Source organism: Micromesistius poutassou (genome assembly GCF_964030765.1).
Source record: "Micromesistius poutassou genome assembly, chromosome: 24".
Taxonomy (NCBI): domain Eukaryota; kingdom Metazoa; phylum Chordata; class Actinopteri; order Gadiformes; family Gadidae; genus Micromesistius; species Micromesistius poutassou.
In genome coordinates, this window is record NC_140294.1 from 3,271,895 (window position 1) to 3,292,455 (window position 20,561).

General features: G+C 46.5%; 1 protein-coding gene across 1 annotated transcript in view; it reads left to right on the plus strand.

Annotated features, from left to right (window-relative positions):
• LOC311369781 (plakophilin-4-like) overlaps positions 1-20,561 on the plus strand; it is a gene marked incomplete at both ends in the record, with an annotated part of 44,386 nt that overhangs the window by 2,928 nt on the left and 20,897 nt on the right. The window contains 8 exons of the mRNA XM_084487982.1: positions 4,735-4,847; positions 5,031-5,065; positions 10,296-10,436; positions 13,347-13,501; positions 14,439-14,886; positions 16,760-16,924; positions 18,632-18,833; positions 19,242-19,374. Coding sequence (XP_084344108.1) covers positions 4,735-4,847; positions 5,031-5,065; positions 10,296-10,436; positions 13,347-13,501; positions 14,439-14,886; positions 16,760-16,924; positions 18,632-18,833; positions 19,242-19,374 — 1,392 coding nt within the window. The remainder of the gene's footprint in view (positions 1-4,734; positions 4,848-5,030; positions 5,066-10,295; positions 10,437-13,346; positions 13,502-14,438; positions 14,887-16,759; positions 16,925-18,631; positions 18,834-19,241; positions 19,375-20,561) is intronic.

The following is a 20,561-nucleotide window of genomic DNA, read 5'->3' on the forward strand; positions in this document are numbered from 1 at the left end:
GTTAAAATCAGCCTGGCATGTTATTGATTAGATGTGACGTGTGTGTGTGTGTGTGTGTGTGTGTGTGTGTGTGTGTGTGTGTGTGTGTGTGTGTGTGTGTGTGTGTGTGTGTGTGTGTGTGTGTGTGTGTGTGTGTGTGTGTGTGTGTGTGTGTGTGTGTGTGTGTGTGTGTGTGTGTGTGTGCACGTTTTTGACGATAACATTATTCTGTCGACCAAAGATAAAATTCCTCAGGTGCAAACGGATGGTAAGAACATAAGAAAAGGGGGGAAAAAAACAACAGTTTGTCTCCAATGACAGAACATGGCCCGATTACCTCACAGATACACACACACACACACACACACACACACACACACACACACACACAGACACACACAGACAAGCAGTCCCTCGACACCAATGTCTCTACATCGCCAGCGTGACAACCACCCAATAGATAGAGACAGAGAGATACGGTAGGATGGGTGAGAAAGAAAAGGGGAGGGAGAGAGAGAGAGAGAGAGAGAGAGATTGTAGAAGTCATTGTGGTGAGCATCAGTCCAGGGCAGAAGAGAGGAAGGCTTTGTGACAGCGGTAGACCGGCACCCAGCTGGTTCCAGACGCGGAGCCGGGGACTGCTGCATGACGCTGTCTCATCCCGGCAGCACATGTCGTCCAGACAATGACACAGTCCCGGACCTCGGGCCCACAGCGAGGAACGGCACTGCATGTGCCATGGACTACTGTCATCTTGCGTCCAGTAACAAGAACCACATGCGCTGGCAGAGAGGACTTTCATGTAAATAATACAAGAGGTCAGCTTTAACCACACAATGAAGGTCTGCAATGAAACTGACAATGCAGCCTTGTTTCCTGTACGCGGTCATAGAGGTTTTATTTGCATATATATTTACTTATCTATTTTATTCAGATGTATTTAGCAGACGCTTTTATCCAAAGCGACTTAAGGCGGTTCATGAACCAACAAAGGAGTCAACCACGCAGGGCGACATCCAGCTCGTCGGGAGCAGTTAGGATGAGGTGTCTTGCTCAGGGACACCTCGATACTCTGCTAGGAGGAGCCGGGGATCAAACTAGCAACCTTCTGGTTCTGTATAGTCATATACAGAATATTCAAATGTCCAACACTCAAATGTACATCCCGCTATTTGATCAAATGACTCCTAAATCCAGAAGGTTGATACCTTGACTGGTGACACCTTGAACGTTGAAAAGACCCCTGTGGTGCAGCCATTGGTGGGGCGTTGGGCCAGTCCTCTTCACACTATGGTTCTGATCCGGATTGTCATGAGGGAGCAGCAATCTCCTACTCCAATGGCGATTTGTTTATTTTAGTTTTTATGTTATTCTGTAGAATGGCATGGCTTTTTTATGCTTTTCTGATGAAGCATATTAGCATTCATACTCTCTCTGCTATACTGCTCCCCACAAGTATCAGATTTAGCCTGCTAACATGTTCACTTTTTTTCCAATGTAGTCTCAAAATGGATATGGTGTTCGCCTATGACCCAGACGAAACGATGTTTAATTTGCCCTGCAGATAAGGTCTGGCTCCTCTCCCATACAAAAAGATTTTGTGGTCTGCGCCCATTGGCAAAGGCCTCTGGAAATAGAAAAATTAACGGAGAGGTTCCAGACTAATTGCAGTTTGCAGTTTGCATAATGAATGGAATTGTTCCATTTTTACCGTGTTCAAAAAAGCCAAGTGCAAGTCAATGTGTCTCGGCCCAGTATCTTGTTTAAATATATGTCTTGTTTAAATTTGATAAAATTGAATTGAATCGAGATATAATTATAAGCATGGATGTATGACACGCGCACAGCAGAATAAACAGTGTCTGAAAATTCCATGTGTGAGCGAATGGTGGCTTACTTTCTCACAGTCAGCACTAGCGTCTCACAAATCAGACTTTAGATTTATGCTGAAATTATGTAGACAAGCTCAAATCTGGGTAACAGGGTTTTTCATTGGTTCATGTTTGTTTGGAACGTGTTGTTGGAGGTGAGGATCTGTAAATGCATGATTGGCTAACTAATTACTTTAAATACAATTTTGCAGTAACCTTATGAAAGTGTCATCACAGTTTTCTTCAATAGAATCGCAACCCCCCCCCCCCCCCCCCCACCGAGGTAACACATTGACAGGTGATGATTTATTTTGAGTGACAATTTAAGTTTAAACTTTCAAAGCTTGACAACTCTAAAGTGTTTTGGCTTCTTCACTTAATTTTCTGCTAGGCGAGCTATTTTCTATAAAAATACCAATACTGGGTTGCCCCAGTGGGAATCAAACCCCTCACCACGGTTAGTGTTATTGCAATACTCTGCGGCCTGAGCCTCACACGACCAGGCAGTCTAAGCATGTGTTTGTTTTTGCATTACATTTTCTCCCCTTTTCAAATCACTGTTTTTGTTGTTAACTCAACAGCAAATATTTTGCTTATTTACCTGCTGTGTTTCTGCAGGGCTTTCAAACGTCCTCGTGAACAAACAGACGATGCAAAGTCTTCTCCTTGTTTGTCCATGGCGTCCCATTCAGGTTTCGTTATTCTAATCACACGTATCGCAAATCAATAATCTATTAGAAGAACATGTATGAAACACTAGTTTTTGTCTCTGTACCTTTTCCAATACTTTAAGACAGAGTAGGCCTCTGTGGTCACCATGTAAGACATCCCTCAAACCCTGGTACTGTATCACTGACTGCATTCACCCTATCATGGGAGGTCCTGAACCTTCACTGGGTAAAGGGCCCGAGTCCCCAGGCGCTGTGGACGTTTTTCAGCCAAGATGGATAGCATACGTCACATGGCTAGATTCTGACCCAAATATAAAAGCGCTTTTGTCAGGCATCACTAACTGGGCAGTGAGGCTTTAAGTGTATAGCCTACTTTAGAATCTTTTAATCTTAGATCACCCCTTCCCCCCTACCATGCATCCTTTTATGCATGGTAGGGGGGAAGGGGTATCCTTTTATGTTGGCCTATGTCTAGTCCCTGTGGTTTGACCCAGGGAAAATTGCAATAGTAATCTATCTTGTTTTTATGTGATCCCTAGGCATATCCAAATTGCACTTAATGTATACCACTAGATAACTAGTGGATCAAGGTCAATTTACGGGTTGAAATGGGGGCCCTTTAATCCAAAACACCACTCAAATGAGTGTGTACCTCTGTTTCTGAACATGCTATTTTCATATAATTTATTATTCTCATTTAAATTAATTTGTTTTCAATAGTGTGCTTTCACATGCAGCCAACAGATAGGACCTGTTTTGAATGTATATGTGCACTTTGGGGGGTTCCCGTAATCCATTAATTGATTTACAGAGTAAATCAAATCAAGCTATAAACCATTTGTTATAATTGAATTTTCTGCACATACAAATTTGTAATGCACAACTCGAATAACGCGGCATCTAGCAAGACAGACTCTGAAGAAATTTTATATAATATTCATAAGCATTTTTTAAATCCTGAATGTATTTGTGTATATATCTGAGAATACAAATGGTTAATTTTCCTTTACCCTGGAGCCCTTTACATCTACATAGGGGCCTCTCAGGGCCACTAAGCTCCTCTCCGGAGCCCACCGCCATGTTTCTACAGTAGCCCAGGATGGACAAACGGCTGTGGAGAGCTTAAATAAAGGAATACAATTCATAAATCGATCAGAGAACCTCATCACCTGACGTTTGGCTACTAGATGCATCGTTGAATTTAAATTGAATAGAATTGAATTGAATTAAACAAATTAATACAAAAACATTATTACTTAGTTTAGTCCTGCAAGCCTTTCAATGGTGACCTGTATAACCACAAGGGCATTGATGAATATTGGAGCCCATCTCCACAGGGATAATTAGTTAGATTTATTTCCTTATTTTATTGAGTAAGATAAAGGACATTCCTCATTGCATTTTAACTGTGACCCAGAGGGGGAAACATTTTTGACAGAGCAAATCAGATAAGTTATCAAGACCACAGCCTCCTTGATGCAAAATCAACAAAGATGTTTTTTTAATGAAGACTAGTGCTCAACCGATATATTGGCTGGCCGATATTATCGGCTGAAATTTGCGGTTTTTACGTGTATCCGCATCGGCCGATTTTTTAAATATATTTTTTATTTTCCCACCATGATTTACAGACAGTTTAATAAATGTTCCTTTTTTAAATTGAGACTTGTAACATTTGTTATCATCATTGTGTCATTTTTTATGATGAAAATTGAGGCAGCAAAAGCAGTATCGGCTCCAAATATCAGCTCAAGAAAATCGGTATCGGCCTATTGGTCATCAGCTAAGGCTGATGAAAAGAAATTGGTATTGGTATCGGCCCTAAAAAATCCATATCGGTCGATCCCTAATGAAGACTCCACAAGACGAAATGGGAATAAAACAAACTTGTGTGAAGCTGCTTTGATGGAGACACTCAGACCGGTGGGGACAAGAGATTGACTGAGAATTGACTGTAGAAAATCAAATTGGTAAAAGAGAGTGATGCATCAGGCTGAGAGCCTTTTATCTTACGTTGCATGTGATGCTTGACCCATCATCCCTTAATACACTTTTTTCTTTGATATCATCAGTTGAAGGTTTAACGTTTTCAGGGGCCATATTCACTCAGTTGTATACCGTTGGGCCTGCGATCTGGCTTCCGATCGCCGTGGTTACGCCGTACCCTAATCCGTACCCCCGCTACCCCCCACCCCCCCCCCCCCCTTTCTAAGGAGCTCCAGTTCGAGCGTTTGACGAGGGAGTTGGAGGAAGAACGACAGATAGTCGCCAGCCAACTGGAGAGATGCATGCTGGGAGCGGAGTCACCTGACGCGGACAGCACCAGGTAGAGAGGACGCACGCACACACACACACACACACATTCGCACATTAAAATAGACCCATATGTACTTGTAGGAAACGTATATTGTTCGTTTGTTAATGTCTTCCTTTCATCCTTCATTTCTTAACTCTTTACACTTTTTCACTTCTGCTCTCCTCCTCTCCCTCCTGTGTGCGTGAACCAAAGCTCGTCTGAGAAGTCGTTTGCTTGGAGATCCGCAGGTAAGGCTTGATTAATAACTCCTTTACGATCCCACTCACTCTCAGCGTTAATATCCTCCAAACAGTCTGTTCCCTTAGGATGTCTAGTAGCGGTGCAGAGGTGTGTGTGAGGTGTAGGGCGGTCACCTTCTGGTGGGTTGGCTGATTGGTTGGTCAATACGATCTTGTTCGACCACCTTCTCATTGGTCGGACCATCGCTGGCTTTCCTTTCATAAGGAGAAAAGTGCTTGTTAAACCATTCTTTTCTGGGGGCCGGAGGGATGTAACCCAGACCATTGTAGTTTATGTTTGAGTGATGTTTAGGCTGTATTGTGTTAATGATATTGATTATGAATAAAAAAAGTTTACAAGGCTCCGTAGTTTCTGGTTAGATAATCGTTTGGTTTAATAGACTGTAAGACGTCAAAACACTCCTTGTTTCACAACATTGAACAAGGCTAACTTAATGGAGGCCGCTGGTCGTAAATTACTGAACAATTGACTCGGCTCCAAACTTATCGAGAGCATGCCAAAGAAGTAGGGTTAGGGTTAGTGTGGCAGCATTGTGTTAAAAATTGAAACAAAAAAAGTATATAATCTAAAAACTTTAGGCCCCAGTTCTTGTTGTTTTAGGGTTGTCTGCTCGAGGATGCTCTGTAAACTTTCGTTTAACTCTTGGTGTGTGAACACATCAGAAATGGCACCTTGATTCCCATGGCAGTGGCATCCATTGTGACCCATCGTATCAAACAGATCGAGACCTAAGATTGATTTTCCCAGCGTGCGTTGTCTCCTGGCACTACGCAGCGGCTGGCCCACACGGCTCTCCGTGGCTATGCCGGTGTGCAAACCGCTTTCATTGAGCTCTGCCGTAACCGGTGGACCCGGGCCGATAGCGTATCTGAAACCCAGGGACTTCCTGCATACAGATCTTACGTGATATTAAGGCTACCAGGTAGGGTGGAGCACACTCCACTCTATTTTTATAGTATCTTTAGAGGCTGCTCTCTAACCTTTGAATGCATGTAAAATGCTGTTCCTAAATGCCCTCACTGCTGTTTCCAATCAGGAGTGTACTCTTTGGCCGTTAAAGATCCAATGTGTATTCCCCTTTTTGGACACTTCTTGGACACGTGTTGGTGTGTGTGGATGTGTAGAGCTCTGTCATGCCAGTGGTTGATGTTGATGTGCCCTTTACTACTTTTTTTTCGTTGACTTAAAAACACGTTCTATCTAGAGCTATTTGTCCGTTCTGGGCTACCGTAGAAACATGGCTGTGTAACATGGCCACCCCCATGGAAGAGGACCCGCTCCCTATGTAGACATAAAGGGCTCATTCTAAGGTAATGAAAACAGAACAATTCTTATTTTCATGGGATTATACTCTCAATTCAACTCAATTCAGTTTATTTAAGAAGGGGACAGTGCAAATTAATAAAACACATGATCATACATGGGTTAAAAAAGCCAGAATTAGCCAAAAGGCTATTTTTCATCTGTAGTCCCCTGGCATCGATGTTAAATGAAAATACAATTAAACAAGATAAACAACAACATAAACAGGACAGAACCCCACAGCACAAAACAGGGCATCACAGAACAAACTAAGGTAAAACTAACTAAGGTAAAACAACAGAACACAAAAAATGAATAAACTAAATACATAGTGTGTTGACCACATTCACAACAAATGATTTTAGTGTTGACATGTATATGTATTGATCATCCATTGTCTTAACTGCTTAGTAAACAATTTGTATGTGTTTAGTTCCCTGATATGTTGTGGGATTGAATTCCATTCCTTTGCACTTTTGACGGAACAGGCTGACTGACTAAAAGTGCTTTTTCGCAACGGAATAACACAATCACCCCTCGACGATCCCCCCGTGACACGATCAGTACCTGTTCTTCTATTGATGTACTCAGCAAGTGGTGGTGGAGCTAGATTGTGAGTGACCTTAAAAACCAAGCACACATTGAAATATTTTTGAAGGTCTTCCCAGCATAAAAGCTGGTACTTTTTTAGAATCGAACAATGGTGGAAGAGTTTTGTTTTTTTATCTAGAATTTTTATTGCTTGTTTGTATTGTGATTCAAGTGGCTTTAATGTGCTCAAATTGGCCTGCGACCAATTTGTCAGACAATAATTCAGATGAAAATCATAGAGTGTAGAAACATTTTAGCAGCCTCTGTAGACATGTAATTTCTGAAGGAACGAAAATTTGCGATGTTGAATTTAGTAGTATTGCAGGTTTTTTTTTACATGTGCCTTAAAGGAAAGGTTTGAATCAATTAACACCCCAAGATAATTGAATTCACTCACAACCTGTAATTTTTATCCCGCTACAATTATGTGATGGTCACTAGTGGGTTTATTAGTTTTACAAAATACCATGCTGACTGTTTTTGAGACATTTAATTGCAGGCAACACTCTCTCAGCCATGTTGTAACCTGAGCCATGGATCTAGTAAGCTCATGTACAACATCTGCCATGTACAAAAAAAACTGTATCATCTGCATACATTATAGTTTCAACCTCAGGACACACAGATGTAAGGTCATTAATATAAATACTGAGTGGACCAAGAATGGATCCCTGCGGCACACCAGCGGGCAACTTCAGTGACTTTGATCTTTTGACTATGATTATTTATGGAAACTGACTGAGACCTGTTTGTTAAATATGATTCCACTCATTTAATTGCACCATTACAAAAATTACATTTTGATATCTTGGTAAGGAGCACTTTATGATTGACCGTATCAAAGGCCTTCCTAAGATCAAGAAATACTGCACCTACAACACCACCCAAATCAAGAGAGAATTTTATTTTCTCTAACAAAAGACATGTAGCTGTCTCTGTTGAATGTTTGGTCCTAAAGCCAAACTGCATGGGGTGGAGAGAGGTTGGGCTGTTGTCAAGATGGAAAATAATCTGCTCAGCTACCCATTTTTCAGCAATTTTGAATGCTGTCGGGAGAATACTGATCGGCCTATAATTATTTAGGGATTTTAGATCTCTGAATTTGAAGATTGGAGTGACAATACCTGATTTCCATGCATTTGGAAACTGTCCAATTGATATTGACTGATTAATAATAAATGTAATAGGATAAGCCAGAACTGAGCCCAGGTCTTTAAGCATAGTCAAATCCATCCCAAACACATCTTTTGCCTTAGGAGGTTTGAGGGACCTGATGGTTTTCATGACCTGTGACTCAGTGATGTTAGTTAGGCTAAAGGCAGGTTCTACTATGGTGGCTGGCTCCACTCTGCCCTGGTCTACTTGGAAATTTGGAGATTTCAGCCACAGAGTCAACAAAGTAGTGATTGAAGGCCTCTGCTATTTCATTTGGCTGACTTAAGATAGTTCCATTTAGGTTAATTTCAGGCATTTTTCTATTACTGTGACTTTCCCCTCTCAGTTTCTTTAAGTGGCTCCAGATCATTTTAACATTTCCTCTGGCCTTGTTTAAAACTGCTATAAAAAAATTTGCCTTGGCTTTTCTGATTTCCCTCATTACCTTGTTTCTTAATGTTGTGTATTGATACTTATCATGTTGAAGTTTTGTTTTGATGGATTTTTTTAGAGCAAGATCACGCTCTTTCATCAGTTTTAAAATGGTATCATTTAACCAAGGGAGACTGTTCTTTTTGGCCCTATTTTTAATCTTACAGGTAAATTGTTTAATAATGTCCTGTATTTAGTTTGAAAATGTTAAACACTATATACTTTCCGATAGCAGCTCATTATCTGCTGGATTGAGGTTTTAAAATTATGTTGCTCATTCCTCAGAATTTTATGAGATTCTGATGCAGCCAAGGGTTTAAATCGCTTACTATTCAGCTTCCTTGCCACTAAAATCTGATTGTGATCAGACAGTCCTGTTAGCATATTGAATGATTTCAAAATTCTCTCAGGTCTGTTGCTAAAGACTAAATCAATCTGTGTACTGGTGGAATTAGTTATTCTTGTGGGCCCATGAATTAGCTGTGTTAAACCCATCCCATCCATAACCTTTTTCAGATTTTTCCTATTTTGTTTATCCTCCCAGTTTATATTTAAGTCACCCATGATGATTACCTCTTTCTTAAAATTACATTGTTTCAATAAATTATCAAGTTTTTCATAAAAGTCAATATTTGATGAGGGGGGTCTGTAAATTACAATGAGGACAAATTACATTTGTGGTGACAAAGTTATATCGAGACAAATCAATTCCAGTCCATTTTCATTTGATACATGGATTTCTTTACAATTAAAAATATCTTTGGCATAGATCAAAACCCCCCCCTCCCTTTGAGCCCACTCTAATTAAATCATACTTGCGTACTTACAGACAATTACGCTAAACGCTACTTAATTCTACACACTGCGCCTTTAAGAGAATCCTAATCTTGAAAGTGTCCGAAAATCCAGCCAGGTTCTGACATGTTCAAGGGCAGGTTAACAGTACAGATGACTAAACACCTCTACACACACACACACACGCACACACGCATGCACACGCACACACATGCACACACCTCACACGCCCCCCTCCTTGGCTGCCAGACTGCTCGGGATCCACAGGCAGCCCAGAGAGGGATGCCTGTGGCGAGAGAGAGAGAGAGAGAGACAGGCGATGAGTGTGGATGTTTTGCATGCAGTGCTGGATGAAATAACCAAACAGTAGGGCAGGATGGAGTGTTGTTTTGATGAAAAGGAGGAATGCATGCAAAATATGCGAAACAGGAGCAGCTTCAAAGGGGATGAAATTACCACAATGCACCGCCGGCGTATGTGGGCGGGGCAGAGGATGCCGATCTGGCCCCGACAACCGAGCCGGCGGAACCGACACCCATCTGTCACACACATGTTTTAATAGACGACGGTGATGATGCACTGTATTGAAAGAGTTTCCGTGGAAACAAAGAGCGAGAGAGGGGATTGTTAGTCTGAGCCTAACCTCCCCCCCCCCCCTTCCCTATCTCTCTCTCTCTCTCTCTCTCCCCCCCCCTTCCCTATCTCTCTCTCTCCCCCCCCCCTTCCCTATCTCTCTCTCTCCCTCCCCCCCTTCCCTATCTCTCTCCCCCCCCCCCCCCCCCTTCCCTATCTCTCTCTCTCCCTCCCCCCCTTCCCTATCTCTCTACCCCCCCCCCCCCCCTTCCCTATCTCTCTCTCCCACCCCCCCTTCCCTATCTCTCTCCCTCCCTCCCCCCCCTTCCCTATCTCTCTCTCTCCCCTCTCCCCCTGTCTGCTTGACAGATGCCTCCGCTCTGGGGGAGCCACGAGGAGGAAATGGAGGAGGGGCGTTCGAGACCCCCGTGGCCCCGGTCCGCCTCTACCAGGGCGAGGAGGTGCTCCGGCGGCTGGAACCGGAGCGCGTCTCCCTGCACGACAGTGAGGGTTCGTTACCACGGAGACGCTGACCCCCACCATCCCGACGACAGCATCTATTCGCTTGGCGCTTGACTCGCTTGACTATTTGCTAACTCTGTTTGTTACGCACACACACACACACACACACACACGAAATACACGTGAAAGTGATGGTTTATTTTCTTTATTTTGTACATTTATTCACTGCTATAGTCTATATAGAGGTCTACGGCCTCTTCTACCATGGAGATGCGGGCGTTGTGCCCGTGTTCATGTTCTGACAATAGGGTGCATTCCACCCGTTACGGTTGGGTTTCACGAGCTAGAAACAGATGTTGGACTCGAAGGTGCTTCCGGTAAGATCAGATCAGTTGGAAAGAGAGAGCAGAAGCGAGGAGCGATCACAAAACGACAGGGAGAGAATACAAAATGGATCCCCCCCCGAAATTGGTCTGAAATGAGCCGGGATGGCTCCCCCAGAGGCAAGCACAGTCAAATCAAAACATATACTAACAGTTTGTTTCACTCACTGATCATTATAGCATTTCTATCAAATTATAATGAAAAAGCAGTTCCTAAATGGTACATACAGCATTCTTAAAGGTCCCATGGCATGAAATGTTCACTTTATGAGGTTTTCTAACATTAATATGAGTTCCCCTAGCCTGCCTATGGTCCCCCAGTAGCTAAAAATTGCGTTAGGTGTAAAAGGAGCAGTAGGTATCTTGCTCCGCCTTTGAAAAAAATGAACGCTCAAACGCGCCGAGACATATGGGATCTGGCCCCATATGTCGTCATATGGGGCCAGGTTACCTCCCCTTTCTCTGCTTGGCCCGCCCAGAGAATTTGGCCCGCCAATGAGACAATGAGCTAGGACCATGCGAGCGCCACATATGTGTGTGTGCATACACACACTGTAACACAAGTGTTCTTTGTTATTTGGATAACCATTCTGCTGTTGGTGTTATGGCGCATAACACGCAATACAATAACGCAAGCTTGCATAAAGCTCCCATTTGGTGAAAAGACTAGACTGCGTCGGGTTCTCTGAGGTCTCTGGTATTTCCACAACGAGATTCGTAGTGGGGGTTATCTCGGCCATGGTTGAGAAGGAATTGGGAACCGCGACATGGAGGAGAAAGGGATGTTGCCCAGGATTGTCCGCCGGAGCCCCGCTGCCCGCTGAACGCTGCCCGTTGCCTGGGGCAACAATCGCGGGCAACAATCCCTTTCTCCTCCATTTCGCGGTTTGCAGTCTGTACTTAATATTAACGTGGAAGTGGAAGAACCAGAGGCGTCTGAGAACCTGATGCAGTCGTTTGAGATTCATAATATCATCCGGAGGCGCAAACTGCTGATTGTCATGATAATATATATTATATTATATAGATATCTAAATATAATATGATATTATTTAGATATAGAGCTCCAGGACTCCCACCGGAGCACCCAGTGTTCCATTGTAAACACTAGCGCATGGTACCGTGGCCGCAAGCTGCTCAGGGCCACACCCCACCCTCCACCTTGACTGGCTCGTAGTGGCTGTAATTCTGCACCAAGGCTGAATTTCTTGAACGTCTTCAAATACTGTATTAGGGGCCCACTAACACCTATATATAAGCATCTATAAAGTAGCATCCCATGGGATCTTTAAGTAGAACATCACAATGCATCAGATATATCTTTTAATAACCCCACATCAAGAATAATTTAATTAGCGTGATTCATTTTCACGTTCATTTAAATTTGATTCAAAAATTAAGTAGGTAGATGCGGGCACTGATGTTTTTTTCACCGCCAGCTACATCAAGAAACTCTCCCGTAGGACATGTGCCGGCGTAGCTACGAAGGACACGCACGTTATGTCCTTCAGACTTGTCGGCAGAGAGCGAAGGCTCACCTTCCCAGAGGAAGGAAGGCAGCCCATGAAGTTTGGCCGTAACATTGCCTTTGACGCAGAGCTTGCGTACTCGTGCTTGCGGTGCTTAATATATATATGTACATTTAGGGGATTTAGCTGACACTTTTTTCCAAAAAAGACCCGCCATTCATTCACACTTTCACACACCGACGGCGGAGTCAACCATGCAGGGCGACAGCCAGCTCATCGGGAGCAGTGAGGGTTAGAGGTGTCTTGCTTAGGGACACGTCGACACTCAGCTAGAAGGAGCCGGGGATTGAACTAGCAACCTTCCGGTTACCAGTCAACCCGCTCTACCTCCTGAGCTATTGCCTCCCGAATACAACAGTTTTGGTTTGCCCCGGCTCGCGCCGTTGATGCGCGGCCACTATAAATTAGTTTCGACGGGTCCAGGTGGTGCCGACGGAGCACGCACGCTATTATTCATCTCCGCCTCCTTACTGCTTGAGGAGTGAGAGACCCCTTCACACCTGGGGCGCCCGACACAGTAAACATTGGGCTATTCTGGGCCTCGATGCCGGCTCTTCTGGAGCTAACGATCACCCTTTTAATGGCCCAAAACAGACCCTGACAACGACAACAACAACAACAACGACCGCCGCTAATGAAGCACGCATAATGTCTGGTGTCTGCTGAGCTGTGGTAACAGTGAGTGATGCAACTTTGAAGTGTATGGTTAAGACACAAGTGTAGACCGGCGGGCGTGTGTTACAATAGTCAAACGACGGTGTGCTCACGGTGTGTTCACTAGATGCGACACTGACAGGCCTTTGTTTCGTTCATATAAATGTATTGACATAGCCTCACGCTTTCCATCGTTTACAATAAAGTGCTCCCTGTTTTGAGCATTGTTTCCCCCTCTTCCTCCTTCCTCTCCCTCCCTTTCCTCCCTCATCTCCCCCCGCCTCTTCCTACCTCCTCCTCCTACCTCCTCTCCCTCCCTCCTCTTCCACCCCTCTCTCCCTTCCCTCCCTCCTCCTCCCCCCCCCTCCTCTTCCTCTCCCTGCCTCCCTCAGGCTCCCCGGGCCACTCGGCCCAGATGACCTCGTACTCCGACAGCGGCTACCAGGACAGCAGTGCGGGTTACTATAGCAACCAGAACGTGGTGCGCTCTGAGCCCCGCGGCACCCTCTCCAGGAGCCCGCGGGCCGAGGGCCAGGCGTCGGGACAGGTAGGGCCCGACCGGGAGACAGAGAAGAGATGATTGGCTATAACAACAGAAGGATGCTTTTGACAGCAGTTTAAGTGATTTGACATCCAGAGTTATTATACATACAAGGAATGGAAATATGTAAATCAAAATAGTGAAGAAGATTTTTTATGTGTATTGCTCTTTGACATCCACGTTTCACACTGACAAGCACATCTCAACGGTGTAATATCACAACAGTCCGTAAACACAGCCGGCTACCGTCTTTAGAACTAAATATGTCATTTTTTTCCCTGTACACTACTCTATGTAGTGGAAGGAAGGAAGAAAGTTCCACTGTCGGCTAACACATCAAAACAGGCCTTTGAACTGTCGCATGCAAGGAAACAAAGGAGAAGTAAAGCACTCACACTAAACTGACCGCTCTCCCCTCCCACCATAACCTCCCTCGACCCTCACTTCCCTCCCCCCTCACTTCCGCCCTCCATCACCAACCCTCCCCCTTCACCTCCCTCGGCCAACCTCACCTCCCTCCTCCCCCTTCCCTCATCTCCCCCCTCAATCACCTCCCTTTTTCCATCACCTCCCCAACCACCTTGCCCTCCCTCCACCTTCCACCATCATCAACCCCCCCCTCCCCCTCCACCATCATCACCCCCCCATCCACCATCATCACCCCCCCCCCTCCACCATCATCACCCCCCCCCCCCCCTCCACCATCATCACCCCCCCCCCCCCCCCATCCACCATCATCACCCCCCCCCTCCACCATCATCACCCCCCCCCCCGCCCCCTCCACCATCATCACCCCCCCCCTCCACCATCATCAACCCCCCCCCCCTCCACCTTCATCACCCCCCCATCCACCATAATCACCCTCCACCCTCACCTCCCACCACCCTCTTCTCCTCCCACCACCCTCTTCTCCCCCCCGTCCTCACCTCCTCCCCGCCCCCAGCCTTCAGGTCGGGTGCTGAGGAGGATGGGCTCCTTGCCCTCCAGGAGCCAGTCGCCGGGGGCCGGCGCCACCGCCTCCCCCTCCCACGTGTCCATGCGGACCTCCCAGGGCAGCGCCTACGGCTCCCCCGTCCTCTCCGAGCCCAAGCCCCTGGCCTCCCTCTTCCCCGGCACCAGCATGCCCCCCTCCTCACCCCCCTCCCCCATGGCCGCGTCCGGCGCCCCGGGGCTGGGCGGCGGCGTGGTGGGGGGGCGCCTCGGCTCCACCCTCTCCTTGGTGGAGGGGCGGGGCCTGGCCGGCTCGCCCCCGGCGCGGGCCAGTGGGATGGCGGCGGTGCCGCAGCACTACGGCGCCACGCTGCCGCGGCAGAGCCAGCCGCTGGCGTACGGCGCGGACCCCTACGGGCTGTACCAGAGGAGCGCCCTGCCCCGCCCCGACAGCCTCATAGGTCAGTCCCCTCCTCCGCCGATGGCTGCCACCGCTGCTCAGCATCAGAAGGAGAGTCATTAGCTCACTGTGGAGCTGTGACGCTGTGTGTGACACACACACTGTCACACACACACACACACACACTCACACACACACATAAATGATGTGTGTGTGTTTCTGTGTCTGCGTGTATGACTGTGTCTGTGTGTGGGTGACTGAGAGTGTGTGTGTAGCCGTCACCGACCCACACACACACACATACACACCCACACAAAAACCAACAAAGACGCTGTCACTCACACACAGAGGCTGTCACACACACACACCTAAAGACTCTCACACAGACACAGACACACACAGATACACAGATGCAGTCTCACAAACACACACACACACACACACACACACACACACATACACACACACACAGCCACTTACAGAAAGTCACACACACACGCACACACACACACACACTCACACACTGTCAATTAGCGCCAAGTAGCAAAAGTTCAGCAGTTTATACTCGTAACTGCAGCTGGCAAGATGCCTTGCTCAAAGTGCACAGTGGGCAGTGAGCTGCGTCGTCGTTGGGAGAGAAATTCTCCATTATAATTGTTCCAGTTAAATCCCCTTTTATCAGAGGAGGAGGGGGTTCAAACCAACCATATTTAATCTTAATCCCTGCCTCTCATTACTGGAAGAGCACAGCCTGTTCTCAGACACAGCTGGCATTGTTTCACAATCACACACACACACACACACACACACACACACACACACACACACACATTACAGCGCTTGACGTTTTGACAGCACAATCGTGCGTGCCTGTGTGGTTTTGTGTGTGTCTGATTCGGAGAGAGAGAGATAAATGGGAGGGGGGTGGGGCAGAGACATAGATCTTTATGTTTATGCTCTGAAGTGAACCTCTGCCACTTTTACACTAAGCCTATCGCTCCATGACCCATATAGCAACAAAAAGCCCCCCCCCCACCTGCCCAGTGGCACCCTTATCGGTGAGTGTGAGTGTGAGTTTGTCTCTGTGCCTGTTTGTGTGTGATGGTGATTTCACGCCTTCCTTTCTCTTGTTTTGCGTTGCGCTCGGGTGTTTGTCGTTGTGGTGCCAACAACCCATCACACAAAAGACACAAGAATAGCGATCATCCAAAACGGATCTGGGAGACAGAGAGATAGGGGTCACAGGCAGTGAACAGGGGGTGAAAAGTGGCCTTCACGGAGAGTGAAATGGCCTTAATTCCAGCCACGCTGCCGATCTCACACCCAGATTACAGGAAGATAAACTATCAATAGATTGACCCGATTAGCTCATCGCTAATCTACTGCATCAATATGATCGTGTGTGTGTGTGTGTGTGCTTGTGTGTGCGTTTTTGTGCGTTTATGTGTGTGTATGAGGGCGTGCTTGCATGTGTGTTTATGTATGTGTTTATGTGCTTGCGTTTGTGTGTGCGTGTGTGTTTGCTTGTGTATGCGTGTGTGTTTGCTTGTGTGTGGTGTGTGTGTGTCTTAATGTGCGTGCGTGTTTCTGTGGGCGTGTATTAATGTGTGTGTGTGTGTGTGTGTGTGTGTGTGTGTGTGTGTCTTAATGTGCGTGCATGTTTCTGTGGGCGTGTATTAATGTGTGTGTGTGTGTGTGTGTGTGTCTTAATGTGCGTGCATGTTTCTGTGGGCGTGTATTAATGTGTGTGTGTGTGTGTGTGTGTCTTAATGTGCGTGCGCGTTTCTGTGGGCGTGTATTAATGTGTGTGTGTGTGTGTGTCTTAATGTGAGTGCGTGTTTCTGTGGGCGTGTATTAATGTGTGTGTGTGTGTGTGTCTTAATGTGCGTGCATGTTTCTGTGGGCGTGTATTAATGTGTGTGTGCGCGCTCCAGGTCTCCACAGTTCCTACGCCGCCCACCAGCTGGACCCCGAGCTGCGGGCCGCCCTCTCCCCCGACTGTCACATGACCCCAGTGTTCGACGACCGCTCCTTCCACAGCCCGCTCTACCACAGCCCCTCCCACGACGACCCCGGGACACTCTACAGGACCAGCACTGGTAGGGACGCCTCTCCTGTTCCCCCTCTCTCTCGTTCCCCCCCTCTCTCTCTCTCGTTCCCCCTCTCTCTTTCTTGTTCTGTCTCACTCTTTCTTTCTCTCCCTCTTCTCTCTTTCTTGTTCTCTCTCACTTTTTCTTGTTCTCTCTCTTTCTCTCCCTCGTTCCCCCCCCCCCCTCTCTCTTTCTCTCTTGTGTTCTCTCTCTCTCTCTCTCTGCTCTACCAGTCTATCTTGCGGGGTCTTGTCAGTCCCTCTAGAGTCCCCTCAGTCCCTCCCCCCCCCCCCCCCACCTTCAGCTAATCAGATTAGGAGTCCTAAACTGTGGGGCGCCGTGGGGGAGAGGAGATCAGAGTGAGACCCAAACACTGGCTGTAAGACAAACACTAGCGGCTTTCGCTTCCACACTCGGCCCGAGTCCCACTCAGCCGCGGCGTGAAAGGACAACACACTTCTGAAGATTTAGTTCTGTGTCTATTATGATGAATGGGAGGATGGCACTGCGATGCACGCCAAGGTTTCGAGCGGTGCTGGAAGTTATAGCGCGGCTGTATGGCGGCGCCGGTGGGAGTGTCGGGAACGCCACGGCCCACTTAAATTCAAATTAAGACTCGCAGCTTTGATGGGGGTGCTTCAAACAAACATAAAACCAAAAAGGTGCTTTGTTCATTGTGCAAAGTCCCAATGAAATTGCGCCACTGCAATGATGCTTTTCAAGATCATGTGAGGAAGAAAAACACACGTTGGCCCGTCCATCGACTGGGCAACCAGAGCAACCAGTGAGGGCGGATCCCAGGCCTTGTACATGGAAATATCTATTTTGGCCACGGGTGGCTCTCACAAGTATAAAAACGCTCAAGATGGCTGTATGCAGGGCAGGAATCTCACCGGCGATGCCCTTTTGAAAATCGTCGGCCGCTGTGGCCTTGGTGCCCCGCGCTCTGCCCCTTTAGTTTTTTCTTTCCCCCCTGCCTCTCTGCCCGCTCCTGTCAAGTCTGCCCCGGCCACGGAATGTTAGTACGTGTACTTGATTGGTCAACACAACAGTAACGTTATAAACAAGTGTGAACAATCAAATGCAAGCGATGAAGAGCTCTTGTTGACCGGCTACCCGATCCGTACAGACGACATGACAATAAATGTAAGCGTTCGTAAAAAAATCAACAAATAGCTTTTTTTCTGAATCAAATAGCTTTTGAGTAGCTAAGGTCTTGACCAAGTAATGTGGTAGCGTCCACACAAAGTACATTTTCTCATGTGAGCGGAGCTTTCAGCTGCACTCTGAAGTCTGAAATAAAACTGCTTAGGATCAGTAAGTGACGCCTTCGCCAGATTGGGACAGATTTCCCACCCAATCTGGCAACAGTGGCGACCCCCGTGACGGCAGAGGGAGGGTTATTGTCATTTTGAAATAATCGTAATTATAATGTGTAATTTATAAATATATATTACTTATGGACAATTCTAATGTTATAGACAATAATACAGTTTTAACATTTAACAAAATTAAACAAATGCTTTTAGAAATGAATCTGTCTGTAAGTGAATTCAAAATCATGTTTTTTAACTTATGGCCTTGATGCCCTGGCATGTGGCCTTTGTGCCCTCAAAAAGGATGGATTCATATCATCTCTGTGTGTTTTTGTGTGTGTGGTGTGTGTGTGTGTGCGTGCGTGCGTGCGTGCGTGCGTGCGTGTGTGTGTGTGTGTAGGTGTGGAGACGCTCACGCGCGCAGTGAGCCACTGCGGCACGTTGCCGTACCAGCGGAGCAGCTACGGCCTGGGCTCTGCCCCCCTGTACACTGACTCCTACAGGGTCTCCCAGCAGGGGCTGGACGCAGAAACCCTCTTCTCCAGACACTCTGGACTGGGGGACCGGACCCCGTCCATCGACAGCATGCACAAAGATCCAAGGTACACACACACACACACACACACACACTCACTGACTCACGCAAAAAATAATGTGAACACACGTCACACACACATACATACATACACAGGAATGGACACACACATGCACGCACAAATAATGTGAACACACACACACAGGCGCCCACACACATGCACACACACACACACACACACACACACACACACACACACACACATACACAGCACACAACACACAACACACACACTCAATCACACTCACTCACTCACTCACTCAAAGGTCTTTATGAATACACACACACACACACACACACACACATATAAACAGATGCCCTCACACACATCCGGGCCATTCCTGGAGCATCACATTACACTACACTGGTTGACTTTATGACCCCACACATTGATCATCTCCTCCCTCCTCTGAAGGGAGTTTGCGTGGCGCGACCCCGAGCTCCCAGAGGTCATCCACATGCTGCAGCACCACTTCCCCTCGGTCCAGGCCAATGCCGCCGCCTACCTGCAGCACCTGTGCTACGGGGACAACCGGACCAAACTGGAGGTGGGCTAGAGAACCGGGCCGGGCACTGGACCTTACCTCAAAGCCGTCGTAACTCTTTTAGGATTCGCTCCGTCGGTCCGTCCAGGAATTTGCGAGGGGAAATCAGTCCAAAAGCTGTGCCACGCGTCCACTGTCGTTTGACCTACGACCTCTCATTTACCGTCAATCAAGGACATCCACAAAAGACGTACAAAAGGCTTTTCATAATAATTTCTGCAATTTTTACTTGTTCCCTCGACTTTAAAAACCCATCTCAACTATCACAAAACCTCTCAGTGAAACCCCGGATGGGCTGAATAGAAAGTGTTGGAGCACTTGGAGAAGCCAAGTGGGGTCAAGGATGAGGCCGGCGTCATTGTTGTGGTGGCGTATGCCGCCATCGTTGTTTGAAAGCCCATTAAAATCCATCACGGAGCCTTTGTGTTCTCTGCTTTGGACCAAGGCATCCATCTTGATTTGATGGTCATACTTTCATATCGTATCTGAATTGTTTTCATCAGCCTCAACCGAAAGGAAATCTGTGGCTTGTCTTCGAGTCTCGTCCTCAGTTTGTTTTAAATAACGTCCCTCATGAGCGATACTGTGAGCAACTTTGTGATTAGAAAAAACGTCAATTGAGAAAATGCTGAGAATACAGGAGTACAGGGTCGGGTGGTTGAGGTGGTTCGTGAGGCTTGTTCCACTCATTAGCGTCCTTCACACCTTTCATTACAAAGGTCCAAAAGGCCGTGCGGTGAAAGGTGGAACACGCAGATGGCCTGTTGCTGTACTACTGTACAACATGCTTGACATCTGTGGTTTCAATGCTAACTAAACTCTGGACAACAGCCAAGAGTTTAGACTACGTTTTCGGTGGTAAATGCACCAAAGAAAAACAAAAAAATTATATATATATAAAATCAAGCACTGACATCATGGTTGCCAGTAGTAATAAGCGTTGCAAATTCAGTCTAATCAAGTATGTCCTCTTGGGTAAGATCTAACGACTCTGCTCTTCCCCACTATCTTTGTAAACTCTGCTTTTTTTTTAATCTTTTTTCTAAATGTAATCTTTTACTTCTCTCTAGGAGTAAAAAGACTAAACGTTGCTTTTTATATGGACTATGCCTAGTCCATATAAAATAAAATAATTGGCTTACGTGTGATTTACTTTGTCTTACCAATAAGTACCGAAGCTTTTTATGACA